The sequence below is a fragment of the Homalodisca vitripennis genome, chromosome X (genome assembly GCF_021130785.1).
Source record: "Homalodisca vitripennis isolate AUS2020 chromosome X, UT_GWSS_2.1, whole genome shotgun sequence".
Classification (NCBI taxonomy): domain Eukaryota; kingdom Metazoa; phylum Arthropoda; class Insecta; order Hemiptera; family Cicadellidae; genus Homalodisca; species Homalodisca vitripennis.
The window spans coordinates 42,527,415-42,551,429 of NC_060215.1; the positions used below are offsets into that span (position 1 = coordinate 42,527,415).

Here is a 24,015-nt window from a genome sequence, read left to right on the forward strand (position 1 = left end):
ACTGCGAAATTGCCTTACCTAACCCTATATAACTGATGTTACTGTTGCCAAGTAATAATTTTAAATGTTAAAAAGTACAAAGCTTGTACATTTTAGTTTCAGCCTTGAGCCTGTTTACCACACTTATGACTCTTCAATACCAATACCGTGGCACATAATACTGTCATCAAAATATTCTCTTCTGTTTCAGTATTTTCTTGGTATAATTCAAAAGTCGAAAGCTGAGTAATTTTTATTGACATACAACACAAATATACGAAGAACTATTATTATATGAGTTATGATAGAGAGTTTAGGTTTCCATAAATAAATATACAAAAACGATCAACTTAGAAAAAAAGTGGGACAAAATGATGAAACACTTACCTTTTGTCTCTGGCATCTTGGAGATACATATGAAAAGCCACCTGTTATCTCGCTTTGCTAAGCTTGAATAGTGTTGTTTTCAACTAAACAACAATAAAACAATGGCTTTTCTTTTATCTTCTAAGCAAACATACATTCCAACTATTTCCAAGTAAGAAGACTTTATTTTAATTTAAGAATGGATTATAACATCTTAAAAAGTCTAAACAAAACGTTTTCCTAACAAACCTACGTGTTTAAACACATATAGACACCATTCCGTGAATTGATTTTTACGAATGCTGATCGCATCGATGCTGATCGGAATAGTGAAACACGAAAATACATCGGGAAAGCCTCTTAAAAACATTAGCTTCTGAGATGAAACATGTCTTTATTTAAAAAAAGATATATGATTTTTATGTTTAAAATCTTGAAATGAATTATATTTATTAAAATTACATTTAAAAGGTGAATTTTATCAAAATCTGACCACCCATATTGTCTCAGTTTTAATTTAATTTCAAGGAAAAGTAACATATATAACCTTATATAATATTAGTAGAGACTTTTTACAGTGATTCAGCCCTACAAGTGTTCAGCCAGGCTCCAGGCTGAAGAATATATACTGAATATATTTATTTTATTTTTTAAAGAAACAAGTAATTATGATATATTTAGAACTAATATTATTCTTAACTGTTAAGCAGTAGAATACAGTACGGTACTGTTTGTTGTGAGGCAGGAGGGCACTTACATGTCAAGGTTCTGAAATTTGATAAACTTTTAATTTTTAAAGAAAAACATGTAAATATCAACACGTCTTTCTGTAACTGTTTTATCAGTCTGCGTGTAATAATGATTACAAAATATAATTACTATAGTCCTAGTTTTGACCAATACCAACCTCATAAAACTGAATTATGGAAGATAAAACAGTAAACAAAAATATTACCCCTAATAGTGTTAAAACCTCTTAAAATAGGAAGAATTCCACTCTTGTAATATAAACCTCTTATTAAAACGATTGATGACACATGATAACTGTGATGATTCCAACAGCTTACGGGATGCAGTGACAAGTTTACTTATTTTTACGAAATAGTTATAAGAAATTTACAATGCACTTGTCCTTACAAAATAAATGTTTTTGTTTCGAGAAAATCCAAATAAGGCGTCAAACTTACTTGCTTGGCGGACAAACCCCGCTGTGGACTATCACACATTATCGCGTAATAGTTCACAAGGCTTTATAAAGGGACTCCACTCTACATTCTAACTAGGCAAAAAGCTACAATATGTACATGCGGATTCTGGGAAAATAAAACTCCATTGAGATAAGCTATTAGAATAAGTATTTGGATAGTAGATATTTAAACCTAATTAAAACGACTATGCTTTTTTAGGTCAATACCTAAATTGGAATCATTAATAACAACATTTCGTAAATAATAATATTTAATCAACCTGTACGCTGAGTTTAAACTCCAAGGCAATGAAATGTGTCAGAACGCACCTTTATATTCACCTGATTAAGTTTTTATCCTACGGGATCGATTTTTTGAAATAGTTGTATTACATAAATATAAATCTTAAGGAGAGCGAAACTTTACAATTTGCGAAATATTGTTGTTATGCATTGCGCTTTTCCATAATGCTTGGAAAATGGTATCAAATGAGGCTCAAGGGGCAACCCGAAGACTTTTAAAAAATACGTGTCTGATTGTGTTGTAACAGATGTGACAAATTTAGCCTGTAGAGAATTATTTATGACATAATACCTTTACTTATTGGGTTTAGAGGACAGTGGCGTTATCAATATCCTTGACAGTGGCGACTAGGACGTTACTGGCCAGGGAGTTATTACGTACTGTATATTTTACATATAACCATCACTTCCCCAAACTGAAAAATAGTAGGTTTAAAAGCTGTCTATAGTTTTGAATACATGGCAATAATTGTCTTAAATCCCTATGTTTTGCAAGGAATTCTCGTCACATATGCAACTGCACGTCTGCACGTCAATAGGATGGTAATGAATAATTTTACTGCGAACGGTGTATGTTAATAAGTATCAGATAAAATATCTTATTGTTTAGAAATAATGTATTTATTGATATTTTAGACTACATTATTGTTAACAATTTGAAAAATAGAAATTTTCACACATAAAGCTCTGTAAAGTGACATCTTATTTTGAATACACAATAAAAATAAAAAGAATGGTTTAAGAGAGTTAAGTTCTCTTATCATAAACCAGTAGCAAACAAATACGTTGAATAAATCTGTAAAAAACGTCCATTCCCCTATTCACTGATGCGTAACTAACTAATTCATATTGTAACTAACACAACATGTTTCATAATAAAAGCAAATTGCACACAGACATTGATATTGTTTACTTCCTTATAAGTACTTTCACCTTCCGACCAAAAAAGCATAATGGATGGCGTATATAAATATTATCTGCTGTTTATAATAGGTGTTCAAATTGGTCTCCTTGGATTCTCAGGCAATGTACTAATATTGTGTAAAACAGTGAAACGGCGTGTGCTAGCTACAGTTTCCTGGAAAACACTTTTGACCACTTGTACATTGCTTATTCCTTAGATGATTAGTATTCTTAGGTTTAGTTTCACAGACATTGTCATTGATACAAACTCAGAAATATAAAATGTTGTATACATTGAACGTATTATTTGACAGTTCGTCAAGGACATTATATAAACTAACATCAGTCTCAACCATTTGATTCTCTTCTTGCCCTTCTTGTAAACACATCGGCTAGGGTAACAGGAAAAGTAAATTTTTACTAAATTTAAATGATGCAGGTAAAAACCCCTGGGGTCGGTAATTCCTGGCGGAACAGCCTGGTCAATGTCACATGTCACTTAAGTTTACAGTTGCCTTCAGTTCACCCACCAGTTCATGTATATGTGACGACCCTCTTTTTTGGAATTCCTCTATGTAGAGAAATGTTTTTGCAGCTCCAAAACTATGTTTGTTATTAATTGAGGAAGTTCTTTTACTTTGGAATGAAAAAAACTGTCTGCAGTGTCAGGTCTATTACTGGGAGTGTCATTCTGTTAAGTACCATTATCACTTGGGGTCATGAGTTGTTACATTTACATGTGTTAAAATACATTTGTATTGAAAACGTCAAGATTTTCCACTTTTAGGTCCATGACTATTGCATCCTGATAATTCTGAATAATGTTTCGTGGACTTACAATAAAATCAAAAGTTATAATAACAATACGTACAGAGATTTAGATCGTATTGGTCAGGTCTTACTTTCAAACCCTCTGCTAAACTGAAGTATTCAAGTACCATCTGCAAGTATGCATCCACTCAAAGATGGTATTTGTGATCGAGAATATTTTTATGTTTCACTCTCAATCCTGGAATCTACTAATAACTTTTTGTCATTTTCCCAGCGTTGTGGACATATTGAGGTAACCTCCTTGCAGGGTTTCTCTTATATGGAATTGGAGAAGCACACCTATATGGATTATATTCATGCATGTTAATATGTTTGCAATTTTTTTATTTTTAACACCCTCCAGTTGTTAAAGAACTATACCAGGCAGTTTCACCACGTGGCCGTATTAAAATATACCACAATGGAGTCAAAGTGTATACTGTACAAATAAATTGTATTTAGACGTCCATCAGATTACATCGATGATCGGCTACACTGTAATAGTCCGAGTGAAGGTAGGGGCTCTATCAACATTTTAAAACACCAAGGCAATACCTCTGACATGGTCGGTTCATTGGAGAGGCGTTGGTTCTGGTGAGAATCATAATTAAATCTCATTGACATTTCATTATTAACCGGTGTTCTTTTAAAGCTGGCAGTATTTCTTCTCAAAAATTTTGATAAATGGAAATAGTGAACAAGTTAATGTGTTATTAATTTTATTTTAAGGGAATGCATCTAGATGGGGAAGTTTTTATTTACTTTTTTAATTTTTGTTATTTTTTGGATTGCCCACATCAAAAAGCCAAGAACTGAATACTTTTTTAATAATATTTAGTTTTGGAATATGTGCAATAACATTATATATGCGCTTTTTAGGTAAAAAAACAAAACAAACCTTATGACTTTTTAATTATTTTGTAGTCAATGACCAGTTCTAAAATTCTATGCATTTTCAATGTTTCTTTTCAAAAAGCCTCAGGTTGTTAAAACATTAATTATCATGGGTCGTGGTAATGCAATTTTGGTACTAAAAGATACCACACGTATAATTATTACATTGAAGAGAGTTTTTTTGCAACGTTAACAGTTGGAAAGTGTAAGTCTTTGCACATTTCATCAGTGCCAACGTACAGTCTCTAAAGTTCAGAGTGCATAAACATATTCATATATTTAAATCTTAGCACAAACTAAAGTTCTTACAATTTACTTCAATAAAATTCAAGTGCAAAGTAATGTAGACATTGATTACACACATCTACAAGGTTATAAGAAACATGATTTGAAAAACCTTATCGGCAACCAATAATGAAACGTCTTTCTTGAGAGTTAATATACATTTCCTGGTGTATTTTCTTCAATTACTGTGTGATTTGTCTTTTTCTTGAGAACTAATTTTCTTTTAACTGAGGGACACTTATTAGTATTATAGTCAAAACACATGATATAATAGTGTCCTCCATCCGAGTTACCTGCAAAACGCAGGGTATGTATCCACAACTAAAGTCTGAAACTTAATTTTTAACCATATGCACAGTTAACTTATAGTATAGGAAAAGGTTTACTCAAATAAATGACTTTATTATGTCCAGCGTATTCATGAACAGATAATAAATCAATATATTCTTCTTTTGGGCGTGAGTGGAATATGTGTTCCTTCATAATCTTTATGGAGCTCAATTACGTTATCAAAGTAATCTAAAAGCTTTGCGTCTGAAGGCGACATACTTATATACTTACACCGTGTGTTGTATAAACAGACAGCACTAAATAAAAGTTTTTTCAGCATTGATTTTCACTGCCCTTGATTCCATGGTCAATAAAAATAGGAAAGGGCATATGAGGTTCAGATAATTTAATTTTGACGTTATATTACCACAAAATATAAATATATAATATAATATAAAAAAATAAATCATCTTCTGACTACAACAGCATAACATAAATATTAAGCAAAGAGAATAAACATCTTGAATTTTAACTTTCCTTGTATTGATTAAATGTACGATAAACTCGATGAGAATGGGATAGAAGTAAATAGTGAGTAAATAGGGGGTTTTGAAACTTCCTAAATAGGTATGTCACTTAAACATATTGCTTCTATCGGCTGCTTGGCATTTTGAGAACTACGATCGATTAAGCTGAAAAGTGTAAGCTTAAGTTCACTTCACGTCAACAGCCATCGACATTCCCTGCTACGTAAAATTACCTTCAATTAAGAAATTGATTAATTTAAAGAAGTTGCCTCAGAAAGTATTGTAGAAAAATACAACCCTGGATTTTAAATATATAGATACATTTCAGCCTTGTAATTTTAGTCAGTAATTGAACATACTAAACCTTTTTACACAGATTAGTCTAACTCCGAAAGGCTAGAGAGATAAGTAGGCAATGGGTACTTAAGTAAGTAGTAAGTAATAAGTAGGTACTTAATAGTGCCATTTGGGTTGGGTAATCTTGGCACTATTAAGGAATACGATCTTGAAGATTTTCATGTAGTTTTGGTTTCTTGGACGGTATGTGTATTATAGAACTTTGAAGAAACATTTTATCCACACAAGACCTGTGAAAGAATTGTTACACAAACATAGTCTTACTGTGAATATAGAATATGGAATTTAATATTTCTAAATGCCATGTTATGACATTCAGTAGGTCAAAAAATTGTATTATTAAAGATTATTATTTAAATGGGAAATTGATTTCAAGGGTTGATTCAATAAAGGATTTAGGTGTTTACATTGATTGCAATTTGTCTTTTAGCGAACATGTTTTTAGATGTATTTCTTCTGCAAATCGAATGATGGGGTTTATAATTCGGCAAGGAATAAATTTTACTAATATTAGAACATTGATTGCATTGTATAGGGCCTTGGTAAGGTCCAGGTTGGAGGCGGCTTGTATTATATGGAATCCCATTCATGTTATACACAAAGATGCCATAGAAAGATGCACAAAGATTTTTACGCTACCTCTATTATAAATGTTTTAATATTTATACGTATTTAATTCCTTATGAAGAGCTGATGACTCTGTTTGGGTTTGAGAGTCTGAGCCTGAGGAGGGATGTGATGGAGCAGATGTTTTTGAGGGGCCTGGTTCAGGGACGGGTGGACAGCGCTGAGGGTCTGGGGGTTATAAGTTTTAGGGTCCCTAGCTTTAACATTAGAGGCAGGCTACTGTTTGAGCTGCCACACGTGCGGACGGTGGCGCACGCGTCCTCGCCTCTGCTCCGGATGGTGAGATCACATAATATGATGCTTTCAGGTGGAGGTGATATAGATATATTTTTCGAAACGGATTCTACTTTTAAAAACAAGTGTCTAATGCTTCTTAAACTGAGATCTTAATGATTATGTATAACATTGTTATTTATTAATTTATTTATAAAATTATTAAATTTCTAGAATATATATATTACACAACATATTGTTTTGCTTTTTTTCTGCATGTTGAAATGTACAACTTAAAATATGTTGCTTGTTTGTTGATTATTAACTAAAGTACAATTAATTTATTTGTGAATCCCAAATGCATGTTATACACACATATTGTTGTTGTTTATATATTGTTATTGTTATTTTTTATTCTGGCCATTTATTTATTGTTGTTATTTACTTATTGTTGCTATTTATTTGTTGTTGTATTTATATATTATTTGAGTGAGTTGTATCTATTTACATGAAGGATATATATGCGTGTGTATTCCTTAAAATTAAGGTGTAGGTATAATTATTATTAAGTAATAGTTTCAATTATTATTGCTTTTAAAATTTATTGCTTGTTGCATGTGGTTGGGGACTTTAACCCACAATATATTGTATTGTAATAAGAGAACTGCCCCAATGTAATTGGGTTGTTACCTGTTTTGGAGCATGTAAAATAAAATAAATAAATAAAATAAAATAAATAAATATAGAACTTTCGGTGTCGAAGGATAGTATAAACATGATAACTAGCGTACTGGGCGTCGCGTGCAGTGATTCCCAGTATCAAGACCGTAATCTGTATGATTAGCTACTTTTTCGAAATAATACCTTATTATGCAGAAATAGTATGTCTGTTGAATAAAATAAAAACACACTATTTGACAAGAAATGCGAACATTTATTTGAAAACTTTGAGGTCGCTGTGAGGGGAAGCTTCCTCCCACGTGTTAACCATTCTTAACTGTGGTGAGCAGATGATTTATAAGAATTTGCAATTCGTAGAATTATTGGCAGTGTGAAAAAGAGCATAGTAAGTATTGTACTGTTTATAAAATTGTGTCATACTTTATGTGTTATACTGCTAAAGACAACAATGGAATAGTATATTCACCATGCTAGTTGTTTGAGAGAGCCTTCTTGAATTTTAAAAACCTAGAGCGCATAAACTTAATTTCTTTTCCATGAACGCATTTGTAAAAAGTGAAATACTGTGCGAGTTGTTTGATAGCGAAGAATTCAAACGGAAAAGAAAAAGGACCACTTTATAGTAAACTGGAGAAATTGTACATTTGTGTGTGTGTGTGCTGCTTACAAAGTTGTATAGTGGAATGAGTAGCGTATATACTGACTGCCATTGATGACTAAATTAGGTTCAATTCTTTCTCTATGCAAAATCAGTTCAAGTAATACTGTCTCTTTGCTAGTAAATAGTGTACTCAACAGCTTTTTATTATTTGACGAACTAACTGGTTTTTGGTAACGGATCTTTCAGACCTGTCCGGAACGGGTGTAAATATTATGTTTTCAATCTTAGTGTAAAATGAATTTTACACTAAACGTAAAACGAACGTTAATATAGAACATATTTCATGTTCTAGGTAATAAATGTAATTTATTATTTACTTTCTTGATTATAATTGGTGTAAGGTGTAGGCATTCCATATTAATATAATCTAATTTCGTGATCATGTTGATATTGCCCCAATACTGAAAGGTATGAAGATGTCATAAGTGTGAAGTGTGTACGCAGATACTCGAATTTATACTTACCACGAACATTACAGAAAGGATTCCATGCAGAAATTCTTTCAACTATTGTGTGAAAGTTTACATTCCAAACGTACATGGTTGGTCACTTAGCGATTTTAAAAATTTTCAAATCAACACTTGCAATATTAGTAACTATCACTACAGTTTTTATTTCGCTGCCAAGTCTTGCTACATTAAAACTCGTAGCTACAGTTACAGATGTACCTATTTCCCTTGTTTCAAACCACTATGGCATTCCTTTAAAACGTTTTATAACGAAATTGTAAGAAATAATTATTTTACCTCCTGATGAAGAAAATAATTTATTCCTCTTGTATTTGATAACAGACTAAACACAAAACCCGTTTAATTTAATTCGTATGTACATGTACACAATAATGCAGTTGTTGCGTGACAATAATTTCCAATTATCAAACGCCGATAATAAGATCGGCATACATATAAATACATATTAGGTCATGTTTATAATGAGCACTTAACTTAAACTCTTTAGATGTATTTAATTCCTCTTACAGAGATTTTAAGGTTAAAATACTCCTGATTATCAATTAACTACTACATTATGCTTGTCAGTTGTACAGAAGTGAATTATGACATTAGTTATCCTCAAGGGTTACAAATTTGGTCCTAATATATTGATAACGGGGAAAACCTGATAAGAGTGAAAAGAGTTTGTCGTATTGCTTGTAGTTCTTCAACTACACTATGTCGCTTGACGAATGTGAACGTATAACACTTCTTATGATGGTTGGTTGGGGAAATAACAGACGATCACACGAGGAAGCATGCCATTTATTTAATGAATACTTTCACGAGAGGCAGCCAATTTCTAGAACAACTGTAGGGAGAACTGTTCAACACTTTATGAAAACAGGAAGTGTTTCCGATCGTCATAGGTCGCTGAGATTTCTAATTGTTACTGTTATCAGGTTTTCCCCGTTATCAATATATTAGGACCAAATTTGTAACCCTTGAGGATAACTAATGTCATAATTCACTTCTGTACAACTGACAAGCATAATGTAGTAGTTAGCTGCAGTATTCGTTTGGTTGCAGTTTTGCTTTACTGGGGTTATGGCTACTAATAAAATGTAACCAAGTAAAATCTTTGAACAGCCGCCATTTTGTACTGGATCAATCTTTTTGAGTGCGGTTTGCGGCATTAAACTCTGCTAGATAAGCCCTTTAAAATGATGACCGTATTGACCTATGCTCCTATTTAAGATTTCCTTCTGACTCCTTGCGGGTCGTCCCCATGATATTACAGAAAACTGATAGTTCCTTCAAAAAGTAGATTTTTAGGTGTAGTATTGATGTACCAAATCTTGTTTATTTATCGGTTATCGTTCAGAAAATATTATACCCGTGCAGGACTTTATGTACACCCTGTATATATATATATATATATATATATATATATATATATATATGTATATATATATGTGTATATGTATATAATATAAATATATAAAATATATTATATATATGTATATAATATATAAATATATAAAATATATTATATATATATGTATATGTATATAATATATAAATATATAAAATATATGTTAATAATGTATACCGAGACATTAAAAATACCCATTAGAAAGTATTAATACTGTTACTGGCCAAAGTTCCAAAACCAAACTAAACCGATTCATGTTCTTTTGGGTGATGAAAGAACTCAATCATGTGCCAAAGAATCTTATGAATTTCTAAGAATACGATGCAGATAGTAAAACGTGACGTTAATTTTTACTCTTATCGTTGTTTTTGCTTGCTCTAGCTGATCTTTGTTATACAATAAACAGTAATGGTTTAGATAAGAATACATCTACCATGTCACATAGTCGTATTCGTTGCCAAGATGCCTGCAAATCAAGGTGAGACACCTCCTAATACATGTATGGTTTTAATAACTAAGTCAAACGATGTTATATATATTTTTAACGAAGACATTCAATTTAATTCATTTAGAATTTCTCTCCGCTAAACTAGGCTAGAAATTTGGACATAAGCCAACAAACACGTTTCGTTTTAAAGGGTTATTATTGTACATTTTATCTTATTTTTATCTATATTTAGTAATAATAAATTATTATTTTTATACTAATGTATGCATGTGTACGTCTTCTGGCTAAAATAACATGGAATAAACGGCAATTGAAATGTTATTTGTAGACAAGTTTTAAATGCTTGAAAATATAAGTACTATCAATATTTATTTCTTTTATATTATAAAAATAAATATTTTATCTCATGGTGTTTAGTACGTCATCTCAAAAGTGACATCTTCATTACTCCTGTAGGTTTACATTGAAGGGCCTTCCAAACAATGTATGGTATGCCAGTCATATAGTCTAATCACAATATTTTTTAAAGCTTGGTTTGTCATTTTAACGTATTCTACAGGGCAGCTCCCCTACTTCTTTCATGATGTATCCTGCATTGCTGTTTTAACAACCCTATCTGACACGGAGCAGGAACAGCGTCTGAAATGCGTGTTTTACAGTGGGTATTTAGACCACTATATATATATATATATATATATATATATATATATATATATATATATTATGATTCTTTTATGTTATGAACTCCACATTATAGGGCTATCTTTATGTTAGAATAATAAACTGTAAACTAAAACCCTTTTAAAATGTAGTGACTGTGAAAGCTATTATATTGGACAAACTGGCAGAAATTTTAATAAAAGGTTTAAAGAACATATACAAGCTTTGAAAACAAATAACATGTCTACAATAAAATCAAATTTCGCTGAACATTTATTAGAAACTGGACATAACTACAAAAGTATTGAAAAGAACATGGAAATTTTGGACATTGAAAGGAAAGGAGAAAAATTAAACACGAAAGAAGAACTACATATTTATCTAAATTATAACAAAGCTCCTCACAACATATTAAATAGCAATTTAAAAAATAAAACAAATCCTATCTTTAAAAAAATATTAAACACAGAATACTAATCAAAATTACAACTGTGTCATATAAATTGAACATCTGTTTAAATAGTCGACAGGTGTATATTTATTTGTTTTGTTTATTATTTAGTTAGAGGTTAATGTTCACACTGAAGATGGTTTATACCGAAACACGTGTCTGAAATAAAAGAATTTTAAAAGGGTTTTAGTTTACAGTTTATTATTCTAATTATGATTCTTATTTTGAAATTTAAATCCTCTTCCTAAGCTATTGATTGGAATGCTTCTTTCATCTTTCATTTAACAGTGTCGTAAGTAAAAATGTTTCCTTGAGCTTACTCTAACTTTTCACGTCATTTCAACGCGTCTCCCTCTAAATAATAACGAATAACTACCAGTTTCTTGCGTTCATTAATTCATATATATATATATATATATATATATATATATATATATATATATATATATATATATATACAGGGTGATTCATGAAGTTCTCCCCCCACTTCTACAGCACATTGTACTAGTAAAAATAATGAAAAAATGTTATATAAACATAGGTCCGAAAACGCTTCGTTAGCGAGTTACAGCTAGCGAAAGATTTCGCCTGAATTCCTGGGTAAAGAGTAAAATAAAGCCATACTGAACTTTTGGAAAGGTTAATTAAGTAAGAAATATCGTGGATTCTTATGTATTTTTACCTGATAAAGCTAATAAAATATAATAAAATTGCTTCATTTATTTTCGAACATTTGATGTAAATTTTTATAAAAAAAAAATATACAACGTAATAAAACATGATATTTTTATTTACAAACAAATTTATTTAACAGTTAATCTTGTTTTTCTCAATTTATCTCATCATTAAGGAACAAACATTTTGTTTTTGTTTTATTTTAACTAAATACCGTACGGTATTTCTTTACAGCTAGTAATGTATTATACTGAATAAAATCGATTTTTTGGTACTTATTTCTGTTTTATTTTAGACTTTGATTATATCAATTTTCTCAGAATTAAATTCTCTACAATTAATGTTTGTTGATTTTATGTATTTATTACCAATTTAACAAAGTTATTGTACATCAAACTTAAAAAAACATTGTTTCGTGCCCCAATTTTTTGCATTTAACCCTGGATCCCTCAAAAACTACTACAGGTACAGTTCTGAAACCTATTTTATTAGCTTTATCAGGTAAAAATACATAAGAATCCACGATATTTCTTACTTAATTAACCTTTCCAAAAGTTCAGTATGGCTTTATTTTACTCTTTACCCAGGAATTCAGGCGAAATCTTTCGCTAGCTGTAACTCGCTAACGAAGCGTTTTCGGACCTATGTTTATATAACATTTTTTCATTATTTTTACTAGTACAATGTGCTGTAGAAGTGGGGGGAGAACTTCATGAATCACCCTGTATCTGTCTTCAAATCAATAAAGAAATCCAGTATCCAGAAAATCCTATTATGAGTGGAAATAATGGAAATATTATGAAGTAAAAGTGCCCTATTTCCATATAATGAGGTAAAAATAACGAAAAATTTTGATAACTGTTAAATAAACACTCATTAAAGGTACTGGCTTAAAAAAAATAATTATCATAATTTGATTTCGTCAGCTATTTTGTTCAAACCCTGGAAGAAATATAAACTACTCTAGGGAACAAGTGCCCTTATTCCACCCAGCTCCTCAATTCCTCCTACTAGGATATCAGGCAATATTGTTATAATATAATTTATATTTGTTTCAGAAAAGGTAAATGATGTTAAATTTGAAGACGCCATGGACATTGCTGGTGAGCCACTTAGTTTTAAAGTACAATTATGGTTGTCACGAAACATAAATATACGATTATAATATAATTTGTTTTAGTTGGTGCTAACACATATTTGTTGTCACTCTTCAGCTTTATGCTCTTTGAATAAGGCAATATTTTGGAAAAAAGTTCTATTTAATTATATTAAGGAGCACTTGCCTACGAACTGTTGAGTCAGAAACGGAAGCAGTAAATTATTATGTATGTTGCCTATCCCTAACAGTGAGATTTAAGATTCTGCTTACCTCTTTGGCTCTCGTCTCGTTACTTTTGAAACTTGAAACTAGAAATTTGTATTGAAATTACATGTTAATGTTTTGCGTCCTAGATTAGGATATGATGTACTACAGGTATCGTTCTATTAGACAAATAATATCGGCCATAATATATAAGGGTTCTCTCTCCATCCCGCTCCGTTTTTGCTGCCGGAAGCCAAGTGTTGACCTTCATCTTAAACCAGAGGGCAAGCAGGTCTTAAATTCAATTTTCCAATAGGTAAATGTATGGATCTCAGCTGGATATTTTACACGCTATGGCAAGTTCAGTATCTAAATCATATTCCTGACTGTAGCTATGGTGGGAAGGGTTGATTTAATGTAAATGTTGAATGTGGGGTTTAGTTTTTACATGTAACTTGAATGAACCTGTGGCATTCTCATCTTTGTAAATAATTTTTAAATATGTGTTTAATATTACTATTAGGATTGTAGTGTGTAAACAAGTAAAAACTGTTGGCTGTCTCACTCAAACGTTTATTCAGCCAAGCGACTCGTTCTCTAATCTCCTTATTAACAACTGAAGTCTAAGAAAATAACACATCCTCTGGATAATTTATTGCACTGTTACATAATCATTTTCCCTTGGAGTGTCATATGAAAAATGACAGCCATGGCTATTCCCGACCTCGCTGTGTAGACGTACAGGACGACGCTCGACACCTCTGTATTGTCTCCTTCCAATAGACAACCGTAACAACTAATTTAGCAGATCAGATCTCCTGTCTTGCTTCTCAAAAAAAACCATTGCACTAAACTAATCATATAAATAAACAACGTTACCTCCAGTAGTGTATCCATAATATTCTACGGTGTGCGGCACACGCTACTCAGTTACTGCTTTCACAATTTCCACTTTAAATGCGATATTTAGTACATTCATATAGTATAAACACGTCAAAATTGTCAAACAATAATGTAACAACGGCCATAAAAAACTATGACTTTACAGTGAACAACTTACAACATCAGTTACTTAACTATCCGAACTTACCAGACTAACTAACTGTAACAGCACACGAGCACAAGTGTTCATATTGGACCTTACATTGCTTACCTGGAATGTATTTTCTTTCATGGAAATAATCACATTCTCACTTCAATGGTAGCTTCACTTATTACCCTGAAACTGTCATATTTGAGAAAATATGCTAGTTATCATAAATTATGCTAGAGCACGTAAATTTACATGAATAAGAAACAAAAATGGTCTATTCCGTACTAACCTTATATTAATGTTAAATGCTTCCACACACTGTTTTTAACTATACAGATATTTTTAAATAATTGTCTCCATAAAGAGAATGTTCCATACTTAGCACCTTTGATAAATCCTTTCTAGTAGTAACACACATCTTTACATGAATAACAGATTACGCTACCATCTGTTGTACGATCACGATTTGAGCCTCTGTAAGATCCGCGACCTCGTTGGTTTTGATTCAAATAAGGTCTTACATCTTTCACTTAACTAGTGTGTATTGCGCAATTGTTCTATTCTTCCTTTGTTCCATCAGGTGCATGCTGAATTTACCGAACTCGCTCTTAAGGTTTTCAATCTTGTTCTCCAACAAACTCCTACCCGGTTGTACAACTGAGGCTACCGCCACGTGCCTCGCTCATCGTGAAACAGTTACTAGAAGTAGGTCAACATTTTGACTTGCAGTTTGCACTTTTCTCAAGTTTTTTATCACATAATCTAGAGTATCATTGCTCAACATCGGAACTTTTCCGGAAGGGATGGTCCCAAACCCCTGAGTACATGTTTAATTTTGCTTCTTTCAGCCATGTTTGAGTCCAGTTTCGTGCTTATGTTCAATACATCTTGTATATAGACTTGTACGTCTTCTCCTTGCATTATGATTCTTATTTTGAAATTTAAATGCTCTTCCTAAGCTATTGATTGGAATGCTTCTTTCATCTTTCATTTAACAGTGTCGTAAGTAAAAATGTTTCCTTGAGCTTACTCTAACTTTTCACGGTCATTTCAACGAGTCTCCCTCTAAATAATAATGAATAATTACCAGTTTATTGCGTTCATTAAAACCATTACCCCTCCCAAGCTCTCAAATGCCTCAGATAGTCTCTACACTTTATCCCTGCCCCTCGAAAATCTCGGGGCGTGATAGACGGTCCTCTTGCCACCGCCATGGTAACTGCTTACTTTATTTGCGGGCATACTTCTTCACCATTGCTTTGGACAGACCGCTCCTCTTGCTCGTTCACCTTATTTCTTCGAGGCTAACCTCCGGAGATTCCTCCACTAGAGGACATGGTTCTTTTGACCTACCTCCAAATGATAAAGTGCGGAACTATTCCTGGAGTTGGATTCCTGCGCTCTTTTTCTTCTCGTCACTAAACGGAATTGAACGTGAGTCGAGTTCATAGGCGTTGAAAAGGTTTTATAAGTATTTAAGTTACTGCTGAGCACAGACTACGACTACTTTTCAATGTAGTACACTGATACACTAATAGTAGTACACTAAACCACAAAAATATAGTCCCATTAAACTCACTGTTCACTTAACTTAAAACAATCATAATTTAAAACAATTATTATTGCATTACTGTATTAAAAGGAATAATAAAACATATCTTACATTAAAATCCAATTAATTACGCAATGACTTCATTTTCATTTTAGGTAACTAAACATATTCATCCAATAACACTGTGACAGTTTATTAATTATTATCATTATTGTTTTACTTTCAATCTCATTCCGCAGATTTGATGTCTCAAGGTATCCAACATAGAATCAAATAATCAAGCTATACTATGCAATGTTTCTTTACAACTTATATTTAACTTATATTTGATCATACAAAAAAATTATTCCGAGAGAAACGGCGGACAGATAATTAACCGGATATTTTTTATAAAATAGTGAAGAATATAATTAGGTAATAATTAATTACTACATATATCAGTAATAAATACAGGTGATAAAATACTCTTTATATTTCAACTGTTGCTTTACTCTTACTAGATTTGACTTTTGTGACTAAGTCTATCAATGTAATTTGTACAACAGATTATCACATTACTATTTATTTATCTTATAAAATGGTTTATTATTTTCTAAAATTGAAAATTATTTTTGCTATCAAAAAATATTTTTAAAGTAACATAGAGGACAGTCCCTCAAAGCCTATCACGCCTCAGCACTACCGGTGGCCTCCATTAAAACTTGTTACGCACCCCCCAGTAAAGGGGTGACGCAAGGGGGGTAGACAGGGAAACTAAAGAAAATTAATATAACAATTTAGGTACCCATTTATTACATGACGATGGTACGATGTCCTCTATTTTAATATCCTAACAACACATAATATTCATAATATCCGACCTCTCCAATATTAATTAATCTCGGCTGACCGGAATCTCTGACCTCTAAAGTGCCCACGGTGCCACGCCTCCTTGGTTTTGTGATCACATCCTCTCCGTCGCCGTTCTCTGTCTACCCTGCCGACCTTCCACCGTCCACATGGTATACTCACCACTCCATACCATGGCTTCCTGACGGGAGAAATCCCTCAAATGTTTAGGGGGAAAATATTTATAAAACAGCCATTCATTATCTTTAGCCTCTTTTGATTCTCTTTATTGGTTTTAGAGGTCTAGATTTCTCCTATGCCTCTATTGACGATATTCTTGTGGCATAGTAGTTCGAAGAGGAGCATCTCACTCATCTGCAGTTGCTGTTTGAACGGCTCTTCCCCTTTGGAATTCCTGTCAATTCCAGCAAGTGCGTTCTGGATGACGAGTGCATAACGTTTCTGGGGTTCCTTATTTCTAGAGAGGGCTCCAAATTCGTACTTGAGAAGATACAGGCTGTACTCAAACCTAAGGCGGCTAAAGGACTCAAACGTTTCACAGGAATGCTAAATTCTGTCATAGGTTCCTGCCCGACACTGCTATGCTGCAGATACCGCTTAAGGATCTCTTGAAAGGGAATTTAAAAAGGAACGCAAAGATATGGACAGGGAATACAGAGCAAACACTTCAAAACTACAAGCGTAGTCTGGATGAGGGGATGTTGTTGGCAATTAGATTCCGGATACTTCCCTGGTGGTAATGTTTGACCCAACTTACCACTCCATGGAAGCTGTCCTACAGCATAAAGTAGGTTAGGCACGGCAGCGGTTGTCGTTCTTCTCCAGGAAGCTTAGTCCTGTTTAACAGAAGATATCGAGAGTTCGAACATATGTACTGGTTGTCAAACACATTTTATACATGGTCGAGAAGAGGGAGTTCACGGTCTATATGGACCGCAAACCTCTGTCCTTCGCTATCTATCAGAAGCCAGATAAATGCTAGCTACGAGAGTTCCGCCTTCTGCAATATATCAGCCAGTCCACAATGAACATCCACCACACCAATGGATCTGTCAATATAGTGTATGATTCGTTGTCAAGGAATAAAATTCGCTTCGTCATAAGATTACGAATCCGTGGCTGAGTCATGATTCCGCACCTACATCAGTGCCTCAAACCAGATTTTAACCATCAGGTTGTGCGAATTCCAGTCCCAGGTTTAATTCTATACCTGTATTCTGACTGCTCAACCTGCTCTGTCCGACTCTTCATAACCAAGTGCTTTCGGAAGGCTGCATTTCAAACTGTCCATGACCTACCCCGTCGTAGGAGAAATGCGATAGATCTATTAGCGACACAACGTCTAGACTGCCGACTGTGGGCTCGCTCGTTCTCGGGTTACCAGACATCGAAGATAACCCGGCACACTTGACCTGTGAACTTTCGATTCACCAAACGCACCGTTTGCCGTAGCCACACATACATATTGATCTGGTCGGACCATGTTGTTTCACTACTTTCAACTACCACATAACGACATTGAGTTTGATTCGGTTCATCTTCCTCTTAGTGCATCGTCTGAGATCTGACAAACCTAACTTTTCGAATCTGGTAAATAGTTATCGATACTGCTCTATAGGAGAATGTACTGATCGTAACTGGGTGTTTACAGGCTACGGCAAGTTCAGCATGTACATAATATTCCTGAGTGGTCTATCAATTGCAACATCACTTCTAGGCTCAGTCGATATCTCTTTTCTGCTGCCAGCAGCAGAGTGTGATCTTCAGCTTACGTCAGAGGACAAGGGACTTATCGGTTCCGCTTACTTTATTGGTAAGTAATTTACTAAATGAATTTGCTAAAATTAATTTTTGTGACAAGCATAGAATATTTTTAGATCGTATAGTCGTATGAAGATCTGAGCATAACCTGAGTGTGACATTTGCAGTTTTAATTTTACGACAATAAGTTATTATGGCTGTTTAAAAGCTGAGCATTCACTTACATGGATTTAAACAGCCATACAAAACACCTACAGCATTCGCACTGATCAAAAACACATTAAAAGTGACGTTGAATTATTCACATCAGAAAACATTACGTCAACCTTAGTTTTGCAAGCCTCACGTATAATCATTTTTATAAACTATAAATAGGCATTGACGTAATTGTCTTAGTAAATCGTGACACCAGGCAGAAAATACTAGAAGATGGGCTGATTTCACATTGTCTGTATTGTAGCTTATATACTAGCGAAAGTTATGGAAGATTTCCACATCAATGAGATCGGCGAGCTGAACAGAATCGAGTATGTAATTAAGGGGTACTTTCCCTTTTGTGCAAACATGCTGATGCACAAAACTAGTATTCTCCTTAACAAACTATCATATTTACTTCTTATTAAAGAAACTCTTCAGCTCTCACAACAGTTTATATTATACTGCTCTTCATAATCAATATATACAGAGCTTTCTATTTAATAAGGTGATTTTAGGAGCAGTCACCAATTCACACTATAAAAATGAAAACCTAAAGTTTGCCTGTTTGTTTAAAAGTTGTTAACATTAACTGTACAGTGATACGTTACTAAATTTGTTATATTAAATTATCTGAATATGATATGACACTGAGAGATAGAGAGGGCTCGATAATGTTGCTTTTATATGTATTAATAGGTTTATATGATATGTTATTAAACTCACCTTATTTCTATTCAATACTTGACATTTTCTGTACATGACATGAGGTTGAGTGGTACACAGGACTTTGGAACTTTAAGATCTGGCAAAACAGGTTAAACTTGGCATTTAATTTATTCCTGGAATCGGCGGCTAGGTATAGCCAATGATATCTTGTAATTCGCTGTTTTGTCTCCTTTATTCACTAACAGATGGCTGATAATACTAATTTCCCCTTCAATTTAATTCTCAACCGTTGGAAAATAAGAGTTGACTATTGCAAACAGCCCACTACATAATGAATAACATAACATAATAAGTTTTCAATCATTTTCCAAACATTAGGTGTCACCGTGTCGATATTTCCCGTGAAAAATATACAAATGGAAAATAATAAAATCCATGTTATATCGTAATAATATATACAGGGTTTAAAGAATTAACTCCCTCATTTCTTTCAGTAATTAAAATGACATTGGCAGCTATTCGACACGGCTGTAAGTTTGCTTGACGTTTGCTTAAAATTACTTTCGGTATTTCGAGCATTTTCTATTTGCTCTCATTTGTGAGAGAGTGATGGCCAATGAAAAAATAGTAACTTCCCAACTTGTTGCACATAAAATGAAATGAGATAATAATTTCATCCAATTTTTGGTTATAAAATGTTACAATCCTTCTTGTAAAATTATCGTTTTAAATTGTTTAAATTAAATAAAAATATATCAATATCACCATCACAAAATCAACAAAGAAATCATTACAACAAAAATACACGAGTAACCTCCATTATAAGATCACATGAAAATTATTGTGAACTATTTTTTTGGATTTCGTTGTTTATTCCAAAAATAAAAACATCAACATATGACGTATTATAATTAATCTAATGTAGTAATCTTGAAAGCTGATTCTTTTTATTATTAGAAAAGGTAAGAAATGTCCATTTTGAAATATTTACGTACCATTACCGTACCCACATGAAAATGAAAATAATAGACAATTAAATGAAACAGACAGACGGCCGTTATTCACAAGCGCCCAGATTATTGAACGAACACAGACACTTAAATGATAACGAATGAGATTGTCTTGACTGTGTTAGTTGACGGTAAACTTGTTATCCGGGGTAGTATTAAGTTTATTTAATATGTGATATATTTGCAGGTACAATAGCTTCAGCGCATCTCTCTGGATTTTTGGCGGATACTATGGGAAGAAGATATGTCATCTTGTGGAGCCTAGCTCTCAATGTGCCAACCTACGTTTTTGGCTCATTAGCTCCAGAATTCTGGACATTTTTCATTCTAAAGCTCATCTCTGGAATTTTGTAAGTTGGCCAACACAATTCAGTCTTTTTTCCGTAAAATATGGCTATATGGTATAGTAAGACATTACTGACGTATATTGTACAATATAAATTACAAGAATTGAACACTTTTCATTTTATACTATTCTAAAATGGTTAAATTAATGTTTATCTAATGTTAAACAATTACATTAAAAACAAATGCAGTCTACTCTCAAAAGGTTTATATAATATATTGAAATTTAACAGAAACTAAGTATCTACATTAAGGGAATTATATTAAAGTTTTGCTTGTTTATTTCTGCGTTCAGAAAATAATTATTTACAAATAATCTTTTTTTATAAGCTATCACTAACAATGATAAAAGTTATTTTATCTTCTAACCAAACTATTGTTTTACTTTCAAACAAAACTGCGGTTTTATAAATTCATAAAGGAAGATTTGTACAAAATACTCAAAAGTGTAATATTTTCAAGTATGAAATTTTAGAATTGAATGAAAAGATTTTACCATACAAAATTTTATTCTACACGGGGTGGTTCAAAGGGTTTGGCACTGGTCTTGTTATGAGGGTTGGTAGGCCTGTCCTACAATAATATTACCAGTTATAATAGAGTCTTGATAAAATTATTAATTTATCCAGTTTTTAAATATAATCGTCTACAAACGGAACTCTCAACGGTCATTATCGTATTGTGCGTGAAATAGTGCAATAGCTTGAATTATACTTACTTGAAGGAGAGCCTTCACCGTAAGTACATAATATCACCGCACAATATCAATGAGATAACCTCTCAAGGTAGTTTCAATTCAATTCTTGGAAATCGTACACGTGGTCCCGTTGCCACTCATTGTGATTGGCGCACGCGCTCTGCTATCATCGTATCTGGAGTGAACGCCTCCGATATCTATGACCGCCGCGGCGGAACTAACTGTTAGTAAAGATAATTAATTAGAAACCACGCACAGATTGATTCGCCTACAATCTAGAAGATACTATCTATGCACTACATAACTGTGTTGAGAAAGTCTCCAGATAAGTTGAAGGTTCAATTGTTGTAACTTTTGGAGCGTGTGTAGATAATCCCTATTATTAATCGATTATAGTTAGCTTAGTACGTAACATGGACTTTACTCTTGAACAAACAAAAAGTGGTAAAGATTGTATTGTTTTTAAGAATCATAAATATAGGGAAAGGAGGGAATATGCTAATGGTGATATAAACTGGAGTTGTCTTGGTCGTACCTGTGGAGCATCATCGTTGAGAACGGATTCATAAAAAACAATACTAATAGCTATCTGCAACGAGAAACATTCTGGCGATCACCCGGTTACGATGACGACTTTGTCACCTAGCCCGTTAATAACATCTCCTGGTAATATCGTAACGGCAGATGTAAGTCAATATAGTGCCCTGCCATCCTCCCCACTAATATCGCAATTAATATGTGCTAAAAAGAAGTACAGCGTCGAGTGCCAGACTGAAGACATGCATTTAAAAACTAAGGATGAGTTAGTGGATCGGATTAGTGAACTAACTAGTAGAGAAGATGGTTTGGTGGATAAGATACAGGAGTTGACCAGACAGCTTGAAGAAGCAAAAAATGAGTTAAACAGGCACAGAGCTGTGAATGTTTAAGCATTGTCGAAGTCTAATGTTTTTAAATGTGACTCGTCCATCCAAACAGAGTTTAAATCCTCAGATAAATCACTACAGACAGAAAACGAAGAGGATTGTGTTCAATGCAAAATACTACAAGAGGAAGCAGAAAGAATGATTTCCACTATCCGAACAATGGAGGAAGGAGTTCTAGTAGCTAAGGAAAATCCACAATATCCTGAGTTTTTGGAAATTAAAAACAGATTTACAGTTTTGTCCGAGGAAGAAGAGAGTGAGTTCTTCCCATCAAACTTACAGAAGGTAACAAGAAAAGGAAAGAACTATTATTCACGTAAAAACACAATCCAAAGATCAATCGGTTTCGGTAGTGGTTCAATAAGACACGAGTCCAGGTCATACAGTTCAACAAAGAAAAATACTATTGAACTTGTAGATGTATATGGAGATAGCCATGCAAAAAATTTGACAAACAAATTGTGTAAACATCTGAACAGACATTCGGGTGTGTTTGTACAAACGCTGGCGCTCCTCTTCATTACGTACTAAAAAACTGTGAAGAATTGGCATCAACGCGTGGAGATAAGGATGCAGTTTTCATAATGGCGGGTTTTAATGATGTCAGCACCATTAACGAGGATAGCAGGTCGCCAGGGAAGTCCGTGGTGGACCAACTCACTTGGTTTGTGAAGACGAATAGACATACAAATTTCGTAATGGTAAATTTATTTCACCGACATGATCTCCCTCCTAACGGACTAATTAATAGAGAAATTAAACGAATTAACGAAAATTTAAACATATTAAAACAAGAAAGAGTACCTATTGTGGACGTTAGTACTTTCAGTAGAAAATTATTCACCCGACATGGCCAACATCTAAATGGCCTTGGCAAAAACATACTATGCGAAGAAATGCGGAGATGGGTTGGTGACTGCTTACCACGGGTGTTTCGCTTCGTTGTTGGCGTATGGGATTGAGGTCTGGGGTAGAGCCTCTCCTGCAGAACATGCATTTTTGGTCCAAAAGAGAGCTGTACGGATCATATGCATGGTTCCAAATCTTCATTCATGCCGTGGTTTATTTAGGAATCTCAACATTCTAACAATGACATCCCTTTACATTTTGAGAGTTGTCATGTATGTGAGGAAGCATCTGTGTCAGATTCCGTCAGTGGGAAGCACTCATGCCTAACCGACGAGGCACGGCACTTTGCTTCGTACTCCCTCACATCGATTGTCTCTGCACGAGACTAGAGTGATGCACGCGGGTGTAATTTTTTATAATGCTCTCTCTCAAAATTTGAAGGAGGTTTGTGAGCTGACAATTTCTAAAAGGAACCTGAGGAGATATTTAATAGTAAAGGAATTTTATAGTGTAAACGAATTCCTCTCTGACAGTAGCTTTTAAATTTTAATTTTAATAATTGTTTATGTGTGCTTATTTCTATCTTTTGACTACTATTCAATTTGATTTTGTTGATAGCCCTTTTATACTTAAGTTTAGATTTATTCTATATTGACGACTGCGA

At 33.4% G+C, this 24,015-nt stretch overlaps 2 protein-coding genes across 4 annotated transcripts in view; one reads left to right on the top strand and one right to left on the bottom strand.

Moving 5' to 3' along the window:
• Window positions 1–423, bottom strand: part of LOC124368963 (synaptic vesicle glycoprotein 2B-like) — a 60,762-nt gene extending 60,339 nt beyond the window's left edge. For both annotated transcript variants that reach the window (XM_046826540.1, XM_046826539.1), the window contains exon 1: window positions 367–423. In XM_046826540.1, the coding sequence (XP_046682496.1) occupies window positions 367–382 (16 nt within the window). In that variant the 5' untranslated portion in view covers window positions 383–423. The remainder of the gene's footprint in view (window positions 1–366) is intronic.
• Window positions 424–10,297: 9,874 nt separating this feature from the next.
• LOC124368964 (synaptic vesicle glycoprotein 2B-like) overlaps window positions 10,298–24,015 on the top strand; it is a 35,842-nt gene continuing 22,124 nt past the window's right edge. The window contains exons 1-5 of one of the 2 annotated variants that reach the window (XM_046826541.1): window positions 10,376–10,406; window positions 10,936–11,034; window positions 13,221–13,265; window positions 18,551–18,712; window positions 20,722–20,884. In XM_046826541.1, coding sequence (XP_046682497.1) covers window positions 10,391–10,406; window positions 10,936–11,034; window positions 13,221–13,265; window positions 18,551–18,712; window positions 20,722–20,884 — 485 coding nt within the window. In that variant the 5' untranslated portion in view covers window positions 10,376–10,390. Of the gene's footprint in view, window positions 10,407–10,935; window positions 11,035–13,220; window positions 13,266–18,550; window positions 18,713–20,721; window positions 20,885–24,015 lie in introns of both variants that reach the window. The other variant, XM_046826542.1, reaches the window with a different exon arrangement.